Consider the following 18,542-nt stretch of genomic DNA (forward strand, 5'->3'; position numbering starts at 1 on the left):
GACATATGTATACATACATGAAAAGGCTGTTACCATAACATAAAAACTATTACCCTACCTTTTCTTCGGCGTAGTGGGATAAAGAATATTAGGAATGCTCTAGAACAACTTTTCGCCTCATAACACAAAAAGCACTATAAAAACCACGCGTGATACATTATACTTTGTACAAAAAGAGCGAGTAATGTTCCAACGAAACTTGCGAATACAATGACGAATCACAACAGCAATAATGCTCTGAATGAGAAATGTCATGAGAAGTAGGCCGAAACGATGAAATAGGTTTGGGGAAATGTCACGGAAATAGGACGGTCTGTTTGTCTGAACGTCGTTGTGTAATTTCTGCGCATAAAAATCAGATAGTATTAGAATTTAAAATACAACAAGTACACGACAGTATAGGCTGAGCAAAAATATGGCAACACAAATTCAATATGGAGACGTCTGTAAGAATGAAATTCTTCGTATAAGTAATCGAATTCCCTATTAAAAACTGGAAATCACACTTATAATTTTGTTGGTCGTGACAGACTAACTGACTGATGGTTATATAACAAAATAAGTTAAAAAAAAATTAGGTATAGTCAAAAGTGAAATTTGAAAAGACAAACCAAATCGCACCATATGGTTGGTACTTACTTTGGTATGGAATCCTAAACGGCTAAGTGAGATTTCAAACCTATAGACCACTCATAAACACGTGCTGTGTAGTTTAGGCTTTCATTATTTTATTAGCTGTCGGGCTGATTGAAAACGTAGGTACGCGATTGCATTTGTCCTAACAATATTTTATGGGCAATAAAATTAAATTTATCGGTACACATATTTTTACAGGCGTTAACAATTCATTTCGCAATTAAAAATGATTGAAATAACCTAGGGCGATGACGCCTGTTGCTTGCATTTCAAGTTGAAATCAGTCGTTCCTAGTATTATCACTAACTCATGATAATTATTGTTACCTGATGATAAAAAGGGGGCCCTGAAGACCACTAAAGTTTTCGAATAGCGCGTGTTGACTTTATAGCTCCGTAACATGGTCGTTAACAATTGGCCTTATATTAAGGGCTTACTACAATCAATTTAAGCTGTAATATTTTAACAAAGTTGACGCTCTCGTTACAGAATTACTTTAGGGACGACAATGTTTGCTATATAAAAGCAAAACTGTTATTTGATCATAAGGATCATAATGCTCTAAGCAATGGTATGGTAGCCTCCTGATCAGAATACAAAGTCACTCATTGGGTTATCCACAGAGTACCTCTACGCCAGCTTGTCTCTCTCTATTGGGACATGGGGGTCCCAAGGTGCTGGAGTTGCGACTACGCGGAAACGGCACGTAATTCCAGCAAGACTGCGAATCTCGTAATTCCGTACAGAATCCCTCCAACTGCCCAGCAGCGGATTATCAGTTGATTTTAAGATGAGGTCGGAGACTTCGTTTCTTAAATCTGGCAACACGCTTTAGACTATTTTGGTTCTAAGCCCCATGTGCTTTTTTCATAATATGAGACATAAGGCCTGTGTCTGGCAGTGGGACATTCGATAAATAAATACACTTTTAACTAGTAGGTAACATAAAAACCGGTAACAAAAGTACAGACAATAAAACTCTTTCAGCCAGTTTTTTTACCATTACGGGTGAAAATGCAATCTGAGTATAATCTGCGTTCGCTTTCAAAGTATCTTTATTCGAGAACACAAAGGAAGATCACTTTCTATTTGCCTTATAGGAAGTAATATTTTTCAAAAAACAATGACAACTTTTATCAAATGGTTTGAATGTTACTTTCAAGATAAGATATCAAGTTATTCAAACATTTTTTTTTGTATCTGTACTATACCAGAAATAAACATTTTATTGACTTCTTTATCAGTTGGTATATTCAAAGTATGTGTTAATGGAGCAGTTAGCTATACGTCCTTACGCCGAACGCACTTTGTATAGGAATTTGTATTGCTATGTATTGTATTACATACGGGCGTTTATTTAAAGATACTTACTATTTGCACAAACAAAACAATTATCAAAATGCTGGGCAGTCTTAATATCTCACAGGAAAGATACCTTAATCCTACCCCACTGCTCCAACCGGGATACTGACTGATACAGATTGTCTCAAGTAACGTTCTTAAAGTCTTAGCCTAACCTAACATCCTAGTAAATGGGTATTACTAGGATGTTAGGTTGAGAGAGATGTGCTAGGTAGCTGAGCAGTGAGGTTAAGGAACTGCGTCAGACTCATTGTAGATTAAATAATGTATATAGTAAAATTTAATTTTAAAATTTTAAGACGTTAAAATTTAAAACAAAAACTGGACGTCTTTATGAATATGTCTGTGATGGTGATATCTAACATCATAGACACAGTTGCCCCTCATTTTTTAATGAATGGGTTGATATGGGTATGGAAAACTATTTCTGTATTTACTTATTTAAATCTGGCAATAAAAATTACCTAAACGATGATAAGCCTAATAGTCTTAACGTTTCTATATATATTTAATATAGCTTAATATATAGTAATGATGAATATCGTACACATCCTTAACACATTTATATTCGAAAAATTATTTATTCTTTTATAGTAATAATTGAAGAAGTGGAAAACCATCGCCTATAAACAGCACAATTTCGCAGGTCATTCGAGGAACACGTCCTTAGGCGTAGGTAACTTAATTAACCTGTAATTACACCACGCCTTTAATACCGGAACACAGCAATGAGAGCAATCGGCAGAAATAAGTAGCTGTAGTACTTCTCCGGACGTACTTTCCAAGGATTCTCCCAGGAACGGAGTAAAGATAAAGGCAAAAGATGTGTGACCCCCCATCCAGTTACCGCCTTGGATCAACGCTGCATAACCAACGTATTATAGATTTAGGCTAATGCAACCAGGCCACATAGCGACTAAATAACTAGCTTGCTTTTGTATAATGCAGATCCGTAAATCATAATACCTTACGTAATAATATAAACATAAAACGTGGCGATTACGTATTTACGTACGTCGATGTGCCTACGACAATCTGAAATTCCAACACCGCATTCCGAGAAGTTCGTAACAACAATAACCACCTTCATGTAACCATTTTAGTGCGGGAATTGGCGACCTACATATCTGGTTCATAGTTTAGCGGTCAAATAAAATCGAACTGACTCAAGAACTTTATCTTTATATCCCTTGTTTCATGATTTTACTACCTGTTTTTGTTGTCATTGTAGGTTTGTGTGTTCGCTTCTTAATTAATGCTCCCAATGCACATGTCTCAAAATAATAAACGTAATCAATTAATTATAATTAATTCATTTTTTATTGGTTTAATTGTTAAAGAAATTTTATTTTTTAATCTAAATATCACAAGTTAGTGGTTCCATATTACGTACGTAATTAATGTTAATATTAAATCTCATAAGTGTACAAAAATTAAAGTCTTCTTCGGTAAATTTATCTATTGGATGATCTATTTTTAACTAGATTGACTATGGTGCCAACTACTATGTGCTACACACCAAACCACAGAACAAATGTGATCATTTAATAGAAGAAATGTGTACGGATATTGTTTATATTGGATAGGGTCTAATATTTCTATTCTGTGCCTGATCCTGTGTCATTTTGAAATAAATAAAGCTCTTGACCAAGTCAATTTTTTGAAAAAAGAATATGATTTTAAATATGAATGTTTGTAAAAAGCAACTGCTGAGTTTCTTGCAGACTCTTCTCAGTGCAATCTGCCTTCTGAATCATTCACTACAAACAGACAGACTTTGACGTTTGAAATGTTTTTATAAAATAGGCCTACTTGAAATAAATTAATTTTATTTTATTTCGATGAATTAGTTTCTATGTAGCACCATGCCACAATGCTATATGACGTGCCGTCTTTGCGGTTTATGCAAGAATTTCCAATAACCGAGCAAATGCAAAGAAATTGCAGGCAACACTAGTCTTTAATAAAATTAATAAAATATTATTATATATGCACCTTTACACTGCAGGCAAAAGGAAACATAAATTGTAGTTGTAAAATATTTCCAGTGATATTTTCTGGAAAAATATTTTATTTTTAATTTTGGTATGATTGCAAGATATTGAAGAAGAAGAAACACTTTATTGCATTAAAGCATACAGGAAAAAAAATATTAAAGAGTATACAGTAAGCAAAGGCGGCCTTATTGCTACTAGCATTCTCTTACAGGCAACCTTTGTAGACTTATAGCCAAGAGAACGGGATAGTGCCTAGAGTGCTGAAATATATACATGAAAACCAAAATGTATAGATACAAATACATAGACAATTATAGATACATAATATATATAACATACATAAAATAATATATTGAACATTACAATAAGTATAATAGTATTCCATTGCACACTAACCTGACTCTTTACTGGTATATTCTGTACACTCGCTCCGTCAACTGTATCACCCATCCTAGTATCAGTATCACTTTCCACTTCGTAAATAACTTTGAACAGGTCAAGACCTTCAGGGACGTTAGATTCTATGTTCGCTTCAGGTCGTATTGTCAGCTCTTGATTAATTAGCTGACTGCGACTTATTCTTAGAGAGCTTTGAAGAGACTCTGATATGGCCTGGAAACAATTTTATGTAATATAGTTCTAGTAATAATAGGAAAATTTTAAAGAAATATTGTAATGAAAAAATAGATTGGCTTTTGGATTGGATTGTTTGGTTTCTTTATTTTTAGGTATTTTTTTAATTTTGAGGTCATAGCTTGGCACTAATCTCACCAACTCTACATTATGTTGTCTGTTGCCCCTAGTGTTGCTTTAACTGGTACACAAATACTTGCCTATTAATTGCTATAATAAAGTACAGGGTTAGCAAGATAACAGACAAATTTAATTTATTTGTTAACAATGCAGTGCAAGTCCAGTTTGCATAGTTTAAAGGAGACACAAGAAACAGTTCTCTTCTATTTTGATATTGTTTGATAAACGTATCTAAGATGTTAAAAAAAAGGTATTTCTTAGAATATATTTCTATGGGTTCATTACATACCTATTTGATATTTGCACAGTTTTGTTATTTATGTGACAATGTGCTAAAAATAAAAAAAAATTGATTTAAAATCAACAACATCTAGTATGTTTTTGATTATAGTCATCAAACTGTTTCAATGTAAAAATACCATGGAACAAAGTTTTTATGACTTCAAGGTTATAATAAGAGTTTACACAGCTATACTACACACTATTAAATCTGTGAGAACCAAAGTTTTTATACATACGTCGCTCAATATGTCTTCTAAGTCGCAGCATACATTTGTTGTTAGCACTGGGACGGGACTTGGCGTGAGCGATCTTCCGCGGTAATAAAACTCAAAATCCACAGGGTCCGACACCTCATTCATGCGACACCCATTGAACTCCATCACTGTCTGTTGAAAAACACCACGATTATTCACAAATACATGAATGTTACTAATGCATTATGTATGAAAAGAAAACCGACTTATATATAATACGAAAATAATTCTCATATTTCTTACCCATCGAAGATTAGGTTCTCTTGTGAGAACAAGACATTTTAACAACCCAATATTTTAGAAAAAGTAAATAAAAAGAAAACACGACTAAAGTTCAATGCGGTTTTTAGATAGATGTACTTATATTTACCGATGAAAAGTGATCAATTGTTGGTTTTTACTCGATGCAAAGAAACGTCAAAAATGTCAAGCTTCAAGAAAAATCCGTTCCACGCAATTTTCACGTTCAAAGGAAAACATTATTTGATAGCAGGAACAAACTATTTAAATTTTAAAATAATAATAAACTATAAAGTCTAGCATAAAACGATGAGTGTCAAGCAAGCAGGTAGCTGGTCGGTGGGCAAAGGGTTTTCGTAGTGGGGGTAGGACTTAATAAAAAATCATCACCGATGAGTATACAAGCACCATAACTACTCAAACCTTATCTTTTTCTCAAATAAACTGCCCGAAGACCAAAATCCTGCACTAACTGTATGTTTCCCCGGGTCAAGGAATTTTCTAGATCCTTCCCAAGGCTTAAGACATTTTAACTGGACGAAAAAATTAAGGAGAAAAGAAAATGACACACCTTTGTTATTCCTATTTACAGTAGAGGGAGTAGGTTGTACTCGTAGTGGCAGCGACGGATTTGCTCAGATTAATGATTAGGATTTTGCTAGGTACATCTTATGTAGATATGAATTTCTTCTTTCTTTCTGTATTCGTAGTATTTCTTATGTAGTCAAAATGATAGGTGCTGGGAAAGGAGCAGCTGATACCTGCATGTTCTGGAGTCTAGGTCAGCCTAGACTGCAAATCAATCACGTTGTATTGGGATGATAGTTTCACTTACTTAGTAAATTTTGATACCATATAGTTTAGTTACGTCAGCCTGAAGATGCAATAGGTAACAATACTTTTACTAAAATATGTCCATTAGCTAATACCGGCGCGTGGGGTTTGCAAGTCTAACAAAGAATTATGGGGGGGGTAGTGGTGCAAATTCTGTTGTAGACAAATCTATAAATAAAAACCAGCTCCATAAATTTCACACTGATACTTACAAAGATAGCAATAGTTTTAGACATTTTTCTGTCCGATGAGATAAGCTTTTAGCTTAAGATGATGATGATGACGAGGGTTCTAATGATTAATTATATTATTGTTGATTCGTGAAGTAGTGTACATAAAAGGGTTCCATCACAATGAGCCTATAATTCGGAATAGGGGCAATTCCTAGATTAGGTGTATAAAATAGTATAGGAAAATATAGATTAGTCTAGTCGACAGTAGATAGCATTTTATTTCTAAACTTTGATTCTGCATTTCCTTTGATAAGTTTTCTTATTATAATTTTTAATATATATAGGTAGATGACTCTCCTTACCTCTACCCTCCATAGGTAGAGGTAAGGAGAGTCATCTTATATGGGAGAAAAGTTGAAAAAGTGTCCAGTTGTTGCGCTAAATAACAGTTCAAAAATCCTCCACAATGGCGCTGGTGGATGCACAGGGTATGGTATGAATGTAGCAATCGTAGATGAATGAAGTATGCCGAGTTAAAAAATTTAATGTCATTGTGAACTAAAGTAGTTAATTATTGAGAATTTCAACAACTTACGTTGTACAAAATATTGTGGTAAATATAACCTTACTTCCTTGTTTATTTTTCAAGCCTACTCTAACAATATTTATATTTGGCGCTTCTTTTAAGAGTTACCTTGATGCAAATGTGGCGCCATCCTAATTTAATACATTTTGACGACACTTTTTCATATACACAGATGATCCTCCTTACCTCTACCCTCCATACTTTCTGTGGAATAGTATGTCACTGTCATAATAACGTCAACTTAGCGTCAAGCGTCACCCAACTAACGTCAAAAGCAGCGTCCGTTTGATTTGAAATGTCATTTTGTATTTTTAAATTGTTTTGAAAAGAAAGATTGTTGAGAAGTTTTGATAATAGTATTACGAAAAGAAAAAACAAGGATAAGAAGAAAATTTGTCATTAATACACTGTGGGAAGTAGTTGTAATCAGGAGACAGTGCACAAAAATGGAAAATTGCGAGAAAGAAAGTGACGCCCAAAAATCTTTTAGTTCACCACCAAGAAGAAGACGTTCAACGTTTTTTGAAAGACGTGACTCTATTGGTTTGTGTATTCAAATAATTACGCTTTTTCCTTGTATTAATAATTTGAAAACGAAGGTTTTATGTCTTGTTTGTACTTTTCCTATAAGACTAAATACATATATTTTAAAATATTTCCAGTTCCACAACCTGAAATAATAGACCCAATACAAACAGAAAATATTGACCCAAATTTCTATAAAAAGCTAAATGAAGTGGACAACAAACACAATCAAGATCTAAAGAGGTATTTAGTATTTAAAAGATTATTACTATCATTGATGTGACTATATTTAACACTTGTGGGATAATTATAAAAACAGAGTTCAATAGTGAACATGTCACCCTCAAAGCTTTACAGATTGTAGTAACTACACTTACTTCTAACTACAATGTTGCATAGTTATATAAATAATTTTGTATATCATTCTAGCTTCCAGTGAAATCAGAGTATCCAGAATGCTATTAAAATATCAACATGCATTTGTTCAAAATAAACTTAATAAATAAATTGGTTTTTTCCCCCACATTTTAAAAGGATATGCTGGACGTCTTTTAGCATTCCACATTCTGTACAGTTTAGATTAAGTATCTTTTTCATTAGGAAACCAAAACTATTCAGAGGAAGATGTCCAGATGTTTAACCCTTTTATTGTTGTTTACTTTGCCTGTAGTAACTTTAAGTTATATTTTTAGGTATCATGACATTCTTTTAGCTGAAAAGAATCAGTGGAAAGTAGAAGTAAAATGCAGAAGAAATAAATACCATGACTTGAGACAGTAAGTAAATTTTCATTAAGACGTTTTCTGTTTTCTGTACATTTACATCATAGACAGTGATCAATATTATAGTGCTATTTTGTAGAATTCTATGACAACATCTATGTATGGACATTCCATTACTATTTAATTATGATTTATTAATTAGAAGCAGAGGAACTTTGTGGAATTTCATTGTATATTATGTAAGCAGGAGAATCTGTATAGTGTAATTTATAATTTCTTCATTCTTTATACTCCATACCAAACAGATCTTTGGCCATTGCCTACTCTCTATGCATGTTTCACTCCCAAACTGGAGCATCCTCAGATGTTGACTTTACAATGAATAGATGTTAAGTCATAAAATAATTGAAGTGTAACTCACTGGATGAATGATAAAAACTTGGAATATGATTGTCCAATATCACCATTCAATTCCAATTGAGAACCTACACCAGGTGGGTCCAGCCATTTACTTAGTTCATGTCCATATACAAGAATTATGTTTATAAAGATGAGATGTTTAATAATGAATTTTGTTATTTTCTAGGCAGTTTCAAATTGCCTCAAATGCACCATCAAGATCCAGAATATCATATTCAGCACTATCAAATGAGGACATTGAGTTTCTGAAAGGAAAGGTTAATGTATCACAACTTGTTGAAAATCAATGTAACTTGCACAAAAGTGTGTTGAGGACTCGAGATTTTTTTAGACGGGCAACAGAACTTGACAATGTTGTTCTTGACCACTGCGAAAAGAAATTAAGTAAAGTCACAGATTACATATTGCAGAACAGTACAATTGATTTTAAATAATGATAGCTTGGGTTTATATCTCCACATGACCTAATAAACTTTACATTATATGTAGACATATCTAGGGCAGAAAATCCTAATTATTTTGTGTAACAGATTAAATTATGACCTATGTAACATATCTGTGGAAAACCAAAATTCAAATAAATAGCCTAAAGGCCAACAAAGAGTAAATGCATGCACAATAAAATGATGTGGCAATTCCAAATCTTTTTGTGCGTTTGTGTACAATACATATTCCTTAAAAATGTTTAATTTCTGCAGCCAGGTAAGGTCATATTGTAATTTTTGGTTAAGATTATTTAATAAAGTTATTGTACATATGTGTAGTTAAACTTAAATTAAAATAGTCACAAGTAGAGAAAGGTTGGAGCCTGTTGCAGAGAAATATATGTTACATATTTGAAAAAAACTAAAAGATATCTATCTTTTAGGTCGTATTCCCACTAATTTTATTAAAAATTAAAATCAAAGACTATCAACATTGCATGTACATAACATAAAAAATTCTGCTAAGTTTAAATGTAAATTGTGAATAGTTCAATTTGCCCTGTACTTTTGTACAATATATTATTACAATTAAGCACTAGATTAATTTTTTTTTGTCATAGTATGAGCAATGCCTTGAAGTGTAAATAATATTTTTTAAGATTGTACTTCTTTCTAATTATGACATTTAACTAAAATGTATATGGTTAACTAACATTTAAAAAAATATATTAACGTAACTGTCTCTGCCTGATATTTTAACTTGGCACTTCACTGCAGACTGCAGTGAGATTCAAGTTGATTAAATTATTCTATTAAGATTTTCATACATTTCTCAAATTGGTTGGTTATTAAAGATTTTTTTTTATCATGTTAATTTAATTTAAAAATAAATATTCATAATGGAAAGATATTATTATAATTTTCTTGCAATTTTACCTATGTGGTCTATGTAATGTAGTGTTAAACTAAAAATTAATATAATTGTTAAAACACAATTTGTAACATTCTTATTCCAATTGGATCTGCCAATTTTCTAAAGTGAGATTTTATGCCATTGTTAATAAATTACATATTTTATGTATACATTCACTAATGAACCTATGATAATATTGAAATAATAGGTAAATTAAACAACTTAAATCATTCATTAATAACAATTCATTTTAATATTTCATTTCATTATAAATATTTACATAATCCCTTTCATACAATTACTGAAATTAATTAACTTACAATTCAAAAATATTAACTTACAACTCGAAAATATTAACTTTTTGGTTAAAACATAGATAGTAGTTAGGTTATAGTAAAAGTATTAGTAATACTATGAGCGGAAATTATTTTTTACATTTTGATTAAACAAATCATGTAAGCCTACTCAATAGGTATAATTTCACTGTTAAAATTCTAATTATTCATATAAATTCATTAAAAATAAAACTAATGAAATTACACTTTGAACTAAGTTCAAAACTAACTTATCGTTTTATTAAATTTAAATACTTAATTCACCCATTTATACACACTTACTAATACAAAATTATAAAAATGTGAAATTTTCATAACATCTTAGCAATCTACGATTTAAAACTGTATGTGTATTGCTTGGAATTCTATATATTCAAGAGTTTTTAATATAAAGATATTAGATTACATTCAGTATTTCAATTTACAATAGTAATTATAAAAAAAAAAGCTATTTCATCATATTTGAAATTTTTTATCAGTTCAAAATCGAAATACGACATTTCATATTAGTAAAATCTTGCAGTAAAACATTTTCTTTAGTCTTTAACATCAGTCCGTAAATATATTTTTATGCATACGTTCGTGCCGTGCCATTACCAGGCTAAGCTTCCGTAATAATCCTGTATAAATTATTCACATTAATAATAGTTTGAGATATGGCTGTATTTTCTGTCTGGGCCTAGTCGGTGGAGTTAGTTTTAAATGAAATAAATATGTATAGTTTGGCTATCAGAAAAAATTAATAGTACTCGAGGCCTTTTAAGTAAGCGCTATGTAAACAACAATTATAATGGCATTGGCATATACTTCACAGTAACCCAGCCCATGCAAGGCCATGCATGCCAAGTCAAAGTTTATTCTTCTGTGCTTAGAAAAAACTAAAGACTTAACAAAATGGTGTGGTGTGTTACAATGGCGTTTGCCAGTGTGCTGCTGGCTTAATAGTGTTGATGGCAATGACCTTCGCACACCATATCTACACAACATCGACTGGAGAAAATGATAGTAGTAATGATAGACTGACTCGACATTGGAATATGAGCCTGCTGACATGAAGTATACTTTTGAAATGTTTTGCCAGTACTTTACAAATGCTAACGTTACGCACATTATACCAACACTCCAAACTATCATCTCACATGATATAAAACTCGCGCTTAAATACTATAATTTGAGTTGTGTTAATTGGTACAAGTTTATTACAAGATTAGTTCGTTCGCAATCGAGAAGTCGTTTTCGAGTATTAAAATCGTCAAAGTAAAATGCAACTTATGTCACTAGTTATAGAGCCGCAGTACATCTGATTTTTGTTTTACAAACGTTCTGTCAAAAGACCAAGCTAAATACTTGTAGGCAAATTTGAGCTCTAAAACAATGATCCATTGTACTCCAATGTTTAAGTATTCCATACTCGACAACGACTCCTCAATTGCGAAATCTTGTAAGACACAATGTACCTACAATCAAACTTGTCTGTAAGGCAATTTTGTGCTTAAATTGGAGTTTCCATAATTAATTAAATTCACATTTTGTTAATCAATCATAAAACAAAAATGCTTGTTTAGGAACTTTTAGCTTGTAGGAATCATAACTCAACTTAAATGCCTTGTGTGGAAACTCCTTCTGGTCTGCAATTTCTTTTCCTTCACTGTCTTGTATTCTCTTCGGCAAGGACTATTTCTTAGGTCGAGGATGGTGTTGACATTGTCAACAATTTTTTTGGCAATTTCATGCTCACCTTCAAAATCGTGTTTCTTGTATGTGGTGTTTGGACTATATACATTTACGTTACCTGAAAAATAAAGTGGTACACAATTGTTTATTATTTACCGCTAGCATATTCAAACAATATTTCTAATAAAGTTGTGAGATATTAGGTTTTTCTGTCAAAATATTTTTTTACCTGCCTTATCAGTCAGGAAGGTGCTTACTTTTATTAAAATTTGATTTCAGAGAGGGTAAATAAAGAGAAACAACTTTTAAAAAAATTAACTATTATTTTAATTTTTTTTTTTTAGCGGCACGACAATTTTACATCATTTTTAAAGAATTATGTTTCCAAACATACTAAATAAACAACATGATGTGACTTGTGATATGGTTCGTAAGGATACAAACATATTAACAGTAAACAGTGGAATATTTGGGTTATGACAATGGTCTTCTCTTTTAGAATAAAGATTATAAAGAATACCTACCTACATGAGATGGTTGGCAACCCTATTGTCCAACGACGGGCTTTGAAGAGTATGTTAAGCCGTGGATCCCGATTCCGATACTTATGTGCGTTTTTAATTTAAGCGGGTAAAGGGTCGATGTTTATGATGATAATGATGATACAGCACAGTAGGAGACTAATAAGCTAAAGGTATTGATGAATTGCCACCAATGATATTACAACTTTTTAGAAATTTTCTAGTTATAACCTTAACATTTAAATAAATACCTGCATTATTCCTATCACTAAATGCTGCATCATGATTGGGTGAGTATACTATTCTGAATGTAGTTTTGCTGCTTTTCTCCTCCAATATCTGACACCACGCTACGGAGTTCATGCTGTGAAGAAAATATTTTGGACGCGCCTGCAAGAAATTACAAAAAAAAATGAATATTTGTTTTCCTGGAATAGTAGATAGAGGAGAGTCGAGTAGTCTTATGTGCTAGGTCTTATGTGGTTATTTTTAAACTATGAACTAGGCCAGTTATCATCTAGCAAGGCTAGCGTGGGAAGGAGACATTTTTCTCCCTGGGGAAAGGACAACATTTTATCTTCTCCAAATGGTGTATCAACTCTCCTAGCATTGGCACACAAGTAGAAATAATATTCTATGTCTAATAATAAAGGGGGTAAATGTCCCCTTATCCCTGACACAGTGCCTTGGAAGGTGGACACGTTAATTTTATCCTCTCTCAGCGGATATAGTTTTTGCTTACTCCTCCTACTACTGGCTATTTATATATAGCCGCGTTATTTAGAAAAAAAATTCATCCAAACTTTTGAATTGATAATAGTAGTATAATACCTATTTATTTATTTAATAGTATATTATTTATTTTTCATAAACCATAGAGTCACGTATAAAATATGATGGTGCGCCGCGCCGTCTAACAATGCGCGTTAAGGTAAGAAAGAACATTTATTTTTATGTATTTATATCATTGCGTATTTGGATTAGTAAGTAAATAGGTCAACTTCAATTTGTCCAGCACAATACAAAATGTTACATTTATAATACAATATTATTATGTCCATTTATTTAATTATGTAGAAATATTTTATTTTTGATATTTAAATAAACTTTATTTAACTTGAAAAAAAAAATACAATATTTAAAATAAATCTAACGATATAATGTACCATATGTACACCCAGTTTGGGCGCAGCCATTTTTTTTTTTTAAATGTTATGGTTAGGTTTTTAAACAAATTCTGCTTAATAATAATTAAAATATTGCAACATAAAACAGTGCAACGATAGCGCGATTTAGAAGCGTCAAGCAGCGTTATCTAGCAGGGCTTTGGGGTTTATGCCAAAAATCAAGTCGGTTATTTGCTCAGTTAGGACCCACATACCCACTTCCATCATAATTTCAACCAATGGATTGACGTCCTTTGCTGGGCAGTGGACATAGGTCTTTTGTACGGAGTGTCAAATACAGCGGTCTTGTGCCGCTTGGCTCCCTGCAAAGCGCTTGATCCTTCCGCCTCATCGGGGGTCTACCAACGTAGCGTTTTCTGGTGCGAGGTCGCCATTCTAGCACCTCGGACCCATTGAGGGCATCGGCAGTGGGCAGCGACCCTGCTTCCTGAGTCCAAAGTCGTGGGTTCGATTCCCACTACTGGAAAATGTTTGTGTGATGAACATGAATGTTTTTCAGTGTCTGGGCGTTTATCTGTATATTATAAGTATTTATGTGTATTATATTCATAACAAAATATTCATCAGCTAACTTAGTACCTATAACACAAGCTACGCTTACTTTGGGATAGATGGCGTGTGTATTGTCGTAGTATATTTATTATTGCCACTTCAGCTTCGACACGCGTTGAGTCTCGGTAAATCTGGTTCCTTTACAGATCTCATATAATTCCGGATTGGATCTCACATACACCTTCGCATTTACAAAATAAATAGGAATAAAACCTACATACCCAGAAAGCGTGCTTATTCGGAACCAGTGGCACAACTTCTATAGTGTCCAGAGTGATTCCCAGCTGAACTGGTGTGTTCGCCCGCACCTTATGTAATAGCTGCACCCTGTATAGTTTGTCTTGCGAGGCATCTGCGACGGCGCCAGACTGGAATCCAAAACCTTTGTTACCTGGCATAAAAAATACGTAAAATACACAAATTTGCCTCATATTAGGTACAAATTTATATAATAAATTCAAATTCAAAATTTCTTTATTCATGTAGGTCTATCACAGGCACTTATGAAGCGTTCATACATATACTATGTTTACATAATTGTAAGGGGAAGCATATTATTATTTTTACATGCAAACGTATGTAAAAATAAATATGCTTTGTTTGATTTTATATTTTTTTGATGTAATTCAAAACATTCCAAGTATTTATGACAACCCTATTGAAGATAAAAGACCGACACGTGCATGTACCTAGGCTACTAGGCAGGAGTCACTTCATTTTACTTTTGCACGTGATGTTTTAGGCTTGTATGATTTTTTACAGTAAAAACTACGGCAATGGTCAACTCAAACTATTAGAGTTTCGGTTTCACCGATAGGTCTCAGCAAATAATGTACCTCTAAAGCCTCCAAAGTATTATTTCGGTTTTTATGTACACGTTGTATACAGCTAATCTAGATCCTTTAATGGGTGAGTTTTGGAAAATGTAAATAAATAACCTAATAATTTTCAGCATTGCCGTCAAAAATTGTGGGTTTCATCTTCTTAAGACCAGGACCTAACCAAAATCAATTAGAACAGTGCCACTAGTACGAGATCGTTACACTCAAGTGTATCAAAAATATAAATTGCGCAAAGTCGCGTATCATAAAGAGTATCGAAACGCGGGAACGTAGAAGTAAAATTAAATTTAACACAATAGTGTTAAATTCATATGATATGATAAAGCTTTAAATCAATATGATTTAAAGCTCAACTTTGTCAACAATTCCTCAGCAAATAATTTAAAGTACAGAATTAGCGACTGTAAAACCAGTGGCTTAGGTCCACAGGTAGGTTTGTCTATACACTGCAGTCTGCAGTACAATGTACTCAGTATAATGTTACGATACGCGTAAGCGACTTGTTCTCATTGAGAGTGTACAAAGCATATACAAAAAAATTAAATTAAATTGACTTTTCAATTTAGTTAAACTTTGGCAGCTTTTACTTCGGAAACCTGACGCTCTATTAGTATCAATGGATAATTTCATATATCTTTTGCATCTTTATAAAGTCTTACCTTCAATGACGGTATTCATTGCCCTTAAAACTTCAGTTGTATCGCTGTCCCCTGTATGAAGTCTTGATGTATTAACATTACTCTGACCGGAGACAGACACTTTTGGAAAGCACTGAAACGCTGAATGCAGATCAAAATCAGGTATAGGGCAGGCCATAACAGCAGTATCTCTTTTCTTTAGGTCCACAAGGCCAAGGCATGTGAAACCAAATTTTGAGCATGGTTCATTTTTGTCAAGGCATGGGAATGCCCAGTCTACTTCTCCATCATCTTCCACTATAAATAAACCATAGTTTTGCACGGAGCCTAGTGTTATGTCTGGATGTTCAATGCTGGAAAGGAATGTTATAGTTAAATTGTAGAGTAAGATAAAATTTCATAAGCAGTGTGGTTGATATTTTTCAATTCCTAGAAAATTAGGTGTAGTTTAAGTACCCTTAAAAATATTGAGTATCATAATAACTGCAGAGAACTCAAAAACTGGAGTAGCAAAATAATAGCCCATCTAAGTGAAATTAAGATTATGATATTAATTTTAAAATAATTTATGATATAAAGTAGGTAATTTATGATGATTTTTTTTTAAAGTTGGCTGCTTAAGTACTGTGAATAAGGGCTTTAAAATAAGTTCCATTCTACTCTTGGGTTACTGTTTCTAGATAAAAAATCTAATTTATGAATGATCATACAAATTTTTAGATACAGGTGGCTTATAATGGCAAATGACTTGTTAATGTTGTCAAAATTAGAAGTGTATAGAAAATTATTATAAAAATATGACCCTTTGTATTATAAATACCTGTATTTGTAGCATGTGAAGCCAATCAAGTCTTTTATCTTTGCACTGGCAATAACACAAATAACAACAGGATAATTCTGATATTTCTCCGGAAGCATTGTCATAAAAATCTTAAATGATTTTATTGGTAGCCCGAGCTGTGCAGTGCCATCAAACTTTGCATACTCCAGGTACTGACGATGGGGTAGGTCAGGGCAGTTCTCTAGCTGTTCTGCTAGCAAAGATTTCTTTGTTTCTGGTTTTTTAACATCAATCTTTGCAAAAACTTCGGCCATTTGTTCAGATGTGAGTTGAGCTTGTGGATCCTCCCATTTTATAACTTTGATTTTAGCAGCCTTCTTTAAATCTTGCTCCTTTTTGTCTATAGTAAGCTTTTGTCTGAAAAATTATTGATTAGTATTTTTTAATTTATCAATACATTAATTAAGTAATTTGTATTATAAAAATGGCCTGCATCCTGCACTGTCACCTATGTTGCAATGTGATATTTAACATGACTTTGTCTAAATGTCATAGTGTTTAATTTAATAGAAAGTTTAGTAAAGATTTGTTGAGTGATAATAATAGTCTTATCATACCACATTATTGCTAAATAGTTTTATTTAACAGACCGGGTTTTAAAACCAATACAGCTTATTATGTTGTATTATACCAATAAATTAACTAGTAAACATTGCTGTTTACCATTAAGGAGTGCCAATAATAATCTTACATTAGTTTCTTTTTCCTTCTTAACTGCACCACCCACCAGGTTGAAATGGGACAGGTTGAATGGGTAAAGAAAGAAAACAAAGGAACAAATTAATGCATTTCAACCTAGTATTTACATGATACTTATATAAACAACTAGTTGTTGCCCACAACTTTGTCTGCATTGTTTCTACAGGAATACTTTATATTCCTTAAATTCTTTGATCAAAATCCAGGAGCCAACTGTATTTATATTAAATTTCATCAAATTAAGGTAAGCAGTCAAGCCATACTTAGTCATAGGTCACTACTGCTTTTATTTTAAATCCCACCTAACTTTTACCAGCAGCTGCTCTTTATGATGTAAACTACATGTCTGCCAAACTTACACACTTATAATCTTAGTATGGATTCCAAAAAAAACATGGGATAGAAGCAGGTGTTACTTTTCGGGAATCCATGATATATCCTGAGGATGCTCTGGTTTCGGAGCGAAACGTGTGTAGAGGGTACATTGCCGAAGATCTGTTTGGTGTGGAGTATAAGGATTGAAGAAATTATAACAATTACACCATACAGATTCTCATGTTTTTCGCGGAGTATAGCAAATTAAGCTTTATTTTCATAATCTCCAAAAAAGACAATTGGTCGCTCGATATAATATATAACATCGATATACCTGTGTACTGGCAAAAATTCGTCAGGAATACGGGGGTAACTAGGGCACGGTTCGTCTTCATCACTATCGTCCATATCTGGGTAAGGATCAAACTGGGTGACCAGCTCTCTGTCGTCTTCGTCATCTGTACCCGATTCCTTGCCCCTACTAGTACTCGGTTGGTAAAGCACTTTATCCCTTTCACGTTTTTTCTCTTCCATGGCCTTGTTTTGAAAAATTTTGGAAAAATCTTCGCCTGCCATTACAATTTCGCAGAGACCGGTGTCATCTGTGGCTATAAACGCGTCGCGTACGCTTTTTAGCAACCACGCTTTATTATCATATGTCGCCATTGTTACTAAATTAATATGTTTTGGGCTGTAAATATTGTGTTGTACAAACAACTTGCATGTTTTTTTACAGATTGTTGGACATGCTTTTATGACATATGAATGACGTTTAATTTGATAACCATAGACCATAGAGGAAGGTAATGTAGCCAA

General features: G+C 32.9%; 3 protein-coding genes across 5 annotated transcripts in view; 1 reads left to right on the forward strand and 2 right to left on the reverse strand.

Annotated features, from left to right (window-relative positions):
• Positions 1 to 6,731, reverse strand: part of LOC120637637 (rab GTPase-activating protein 1-like) — a 41,319-nt gene extending 34,588 nt beyond the window's left edge. For 2 of the 3 annotated variants that reach the window (XM_039909547.1, XM_039909550.1), the window contains exons 1-3: positions 5,528 to 5,664; positions 5,267 to 5,416; positions 4,392 to 4,607 (exon numbers count right to left, since the gene is read on the reverse strand). In XM_039909547.1, coding sequence (XP_039765481.1) covers positions 4,392 to 4,607; positions 5,267 to 5,410 — 360 coding nt within the window. In that variant the 5' untranslated portion in view covers positions 5,411 to 5,416; positions 5,528 to 5,664. Of the gene's footprint in view, positions 1 to 4,391; positions 4,608 to 5,266; positions 5,417 to 5,527 lie in introns of all 3 variants that reach the window. The other variant, XM_039909548.1, reaches the window with a different exon arrangement.
• Positions 6,732 to 7,340: 609 nt separating this feature from the next.
• On the forward strand, positions 7,341 to 10,204 carry LOC120637638. The gene is made up of 4 exons (XM_039909551.1): positions 7,341 to 7,660; positions 7,780 to 7,885; positions 8,335 to 8,418; positions 8,951 to 10,204. The coding sequence occupies exons 1-4, from the start codon at positions 7,564 to 7,566 to the stop codon at positions 9,216 to 9,218; spliced, it is 555 nt and encodes a 184-aa protein (XP_039765485.1). The 5' UTR covers positions 7,341 to 7,563; the 3' UTR covers positions 9,219 to 10,204.
• Positions 10,205 to 10,396: 192 nt separating this feature from the next.
• On the reverse strand, positions 10,397 to 18,480 carry LOC120623279 (target of rapamycin complex 2 subunit MAPKAP1). The gene is made up of 6 exons (XM_039889221.1): positions 18,061 to 18,480; positions 16,692 to 17,069; positions 15,893 to 16,224; positions 14,613 to 14,782; positions 12,904 to 13,042; positions 10,397 to 12,249 (listed from the first exon to the last, which is right to left on the reverse strand). The coding sequence occupies exons 1-6, from the start codon at positions 18,390 to 18,392 to the stop codon at positions 12,050 to 12,052; spliced, it is 1,551 nt and encodes a 516-aa protein (XP_039745155.1). The 5' UTR covers positions 18,393 to 18,480; the 3' UTR covers positions 10,397 to 12,049.
• Positions 18,481 to 18,542: the final 62 nt, after the last annotated feature.

Source organism: Pararge aegeria, chromosome 4, assembly GCF_905163445.1.
Source record: "Pararge aegeria chromosome 4, ilParAegt1.1, whole genome shotgun sequence".
In the NCBI taxonomy this organism is placed as follows: domain Eukaryota; kingdom Metazoa; phylum Arthropoda; class Insecta; order Lepidoptera; family Nymphalidae; genus Pararge; species Pararge aegeria.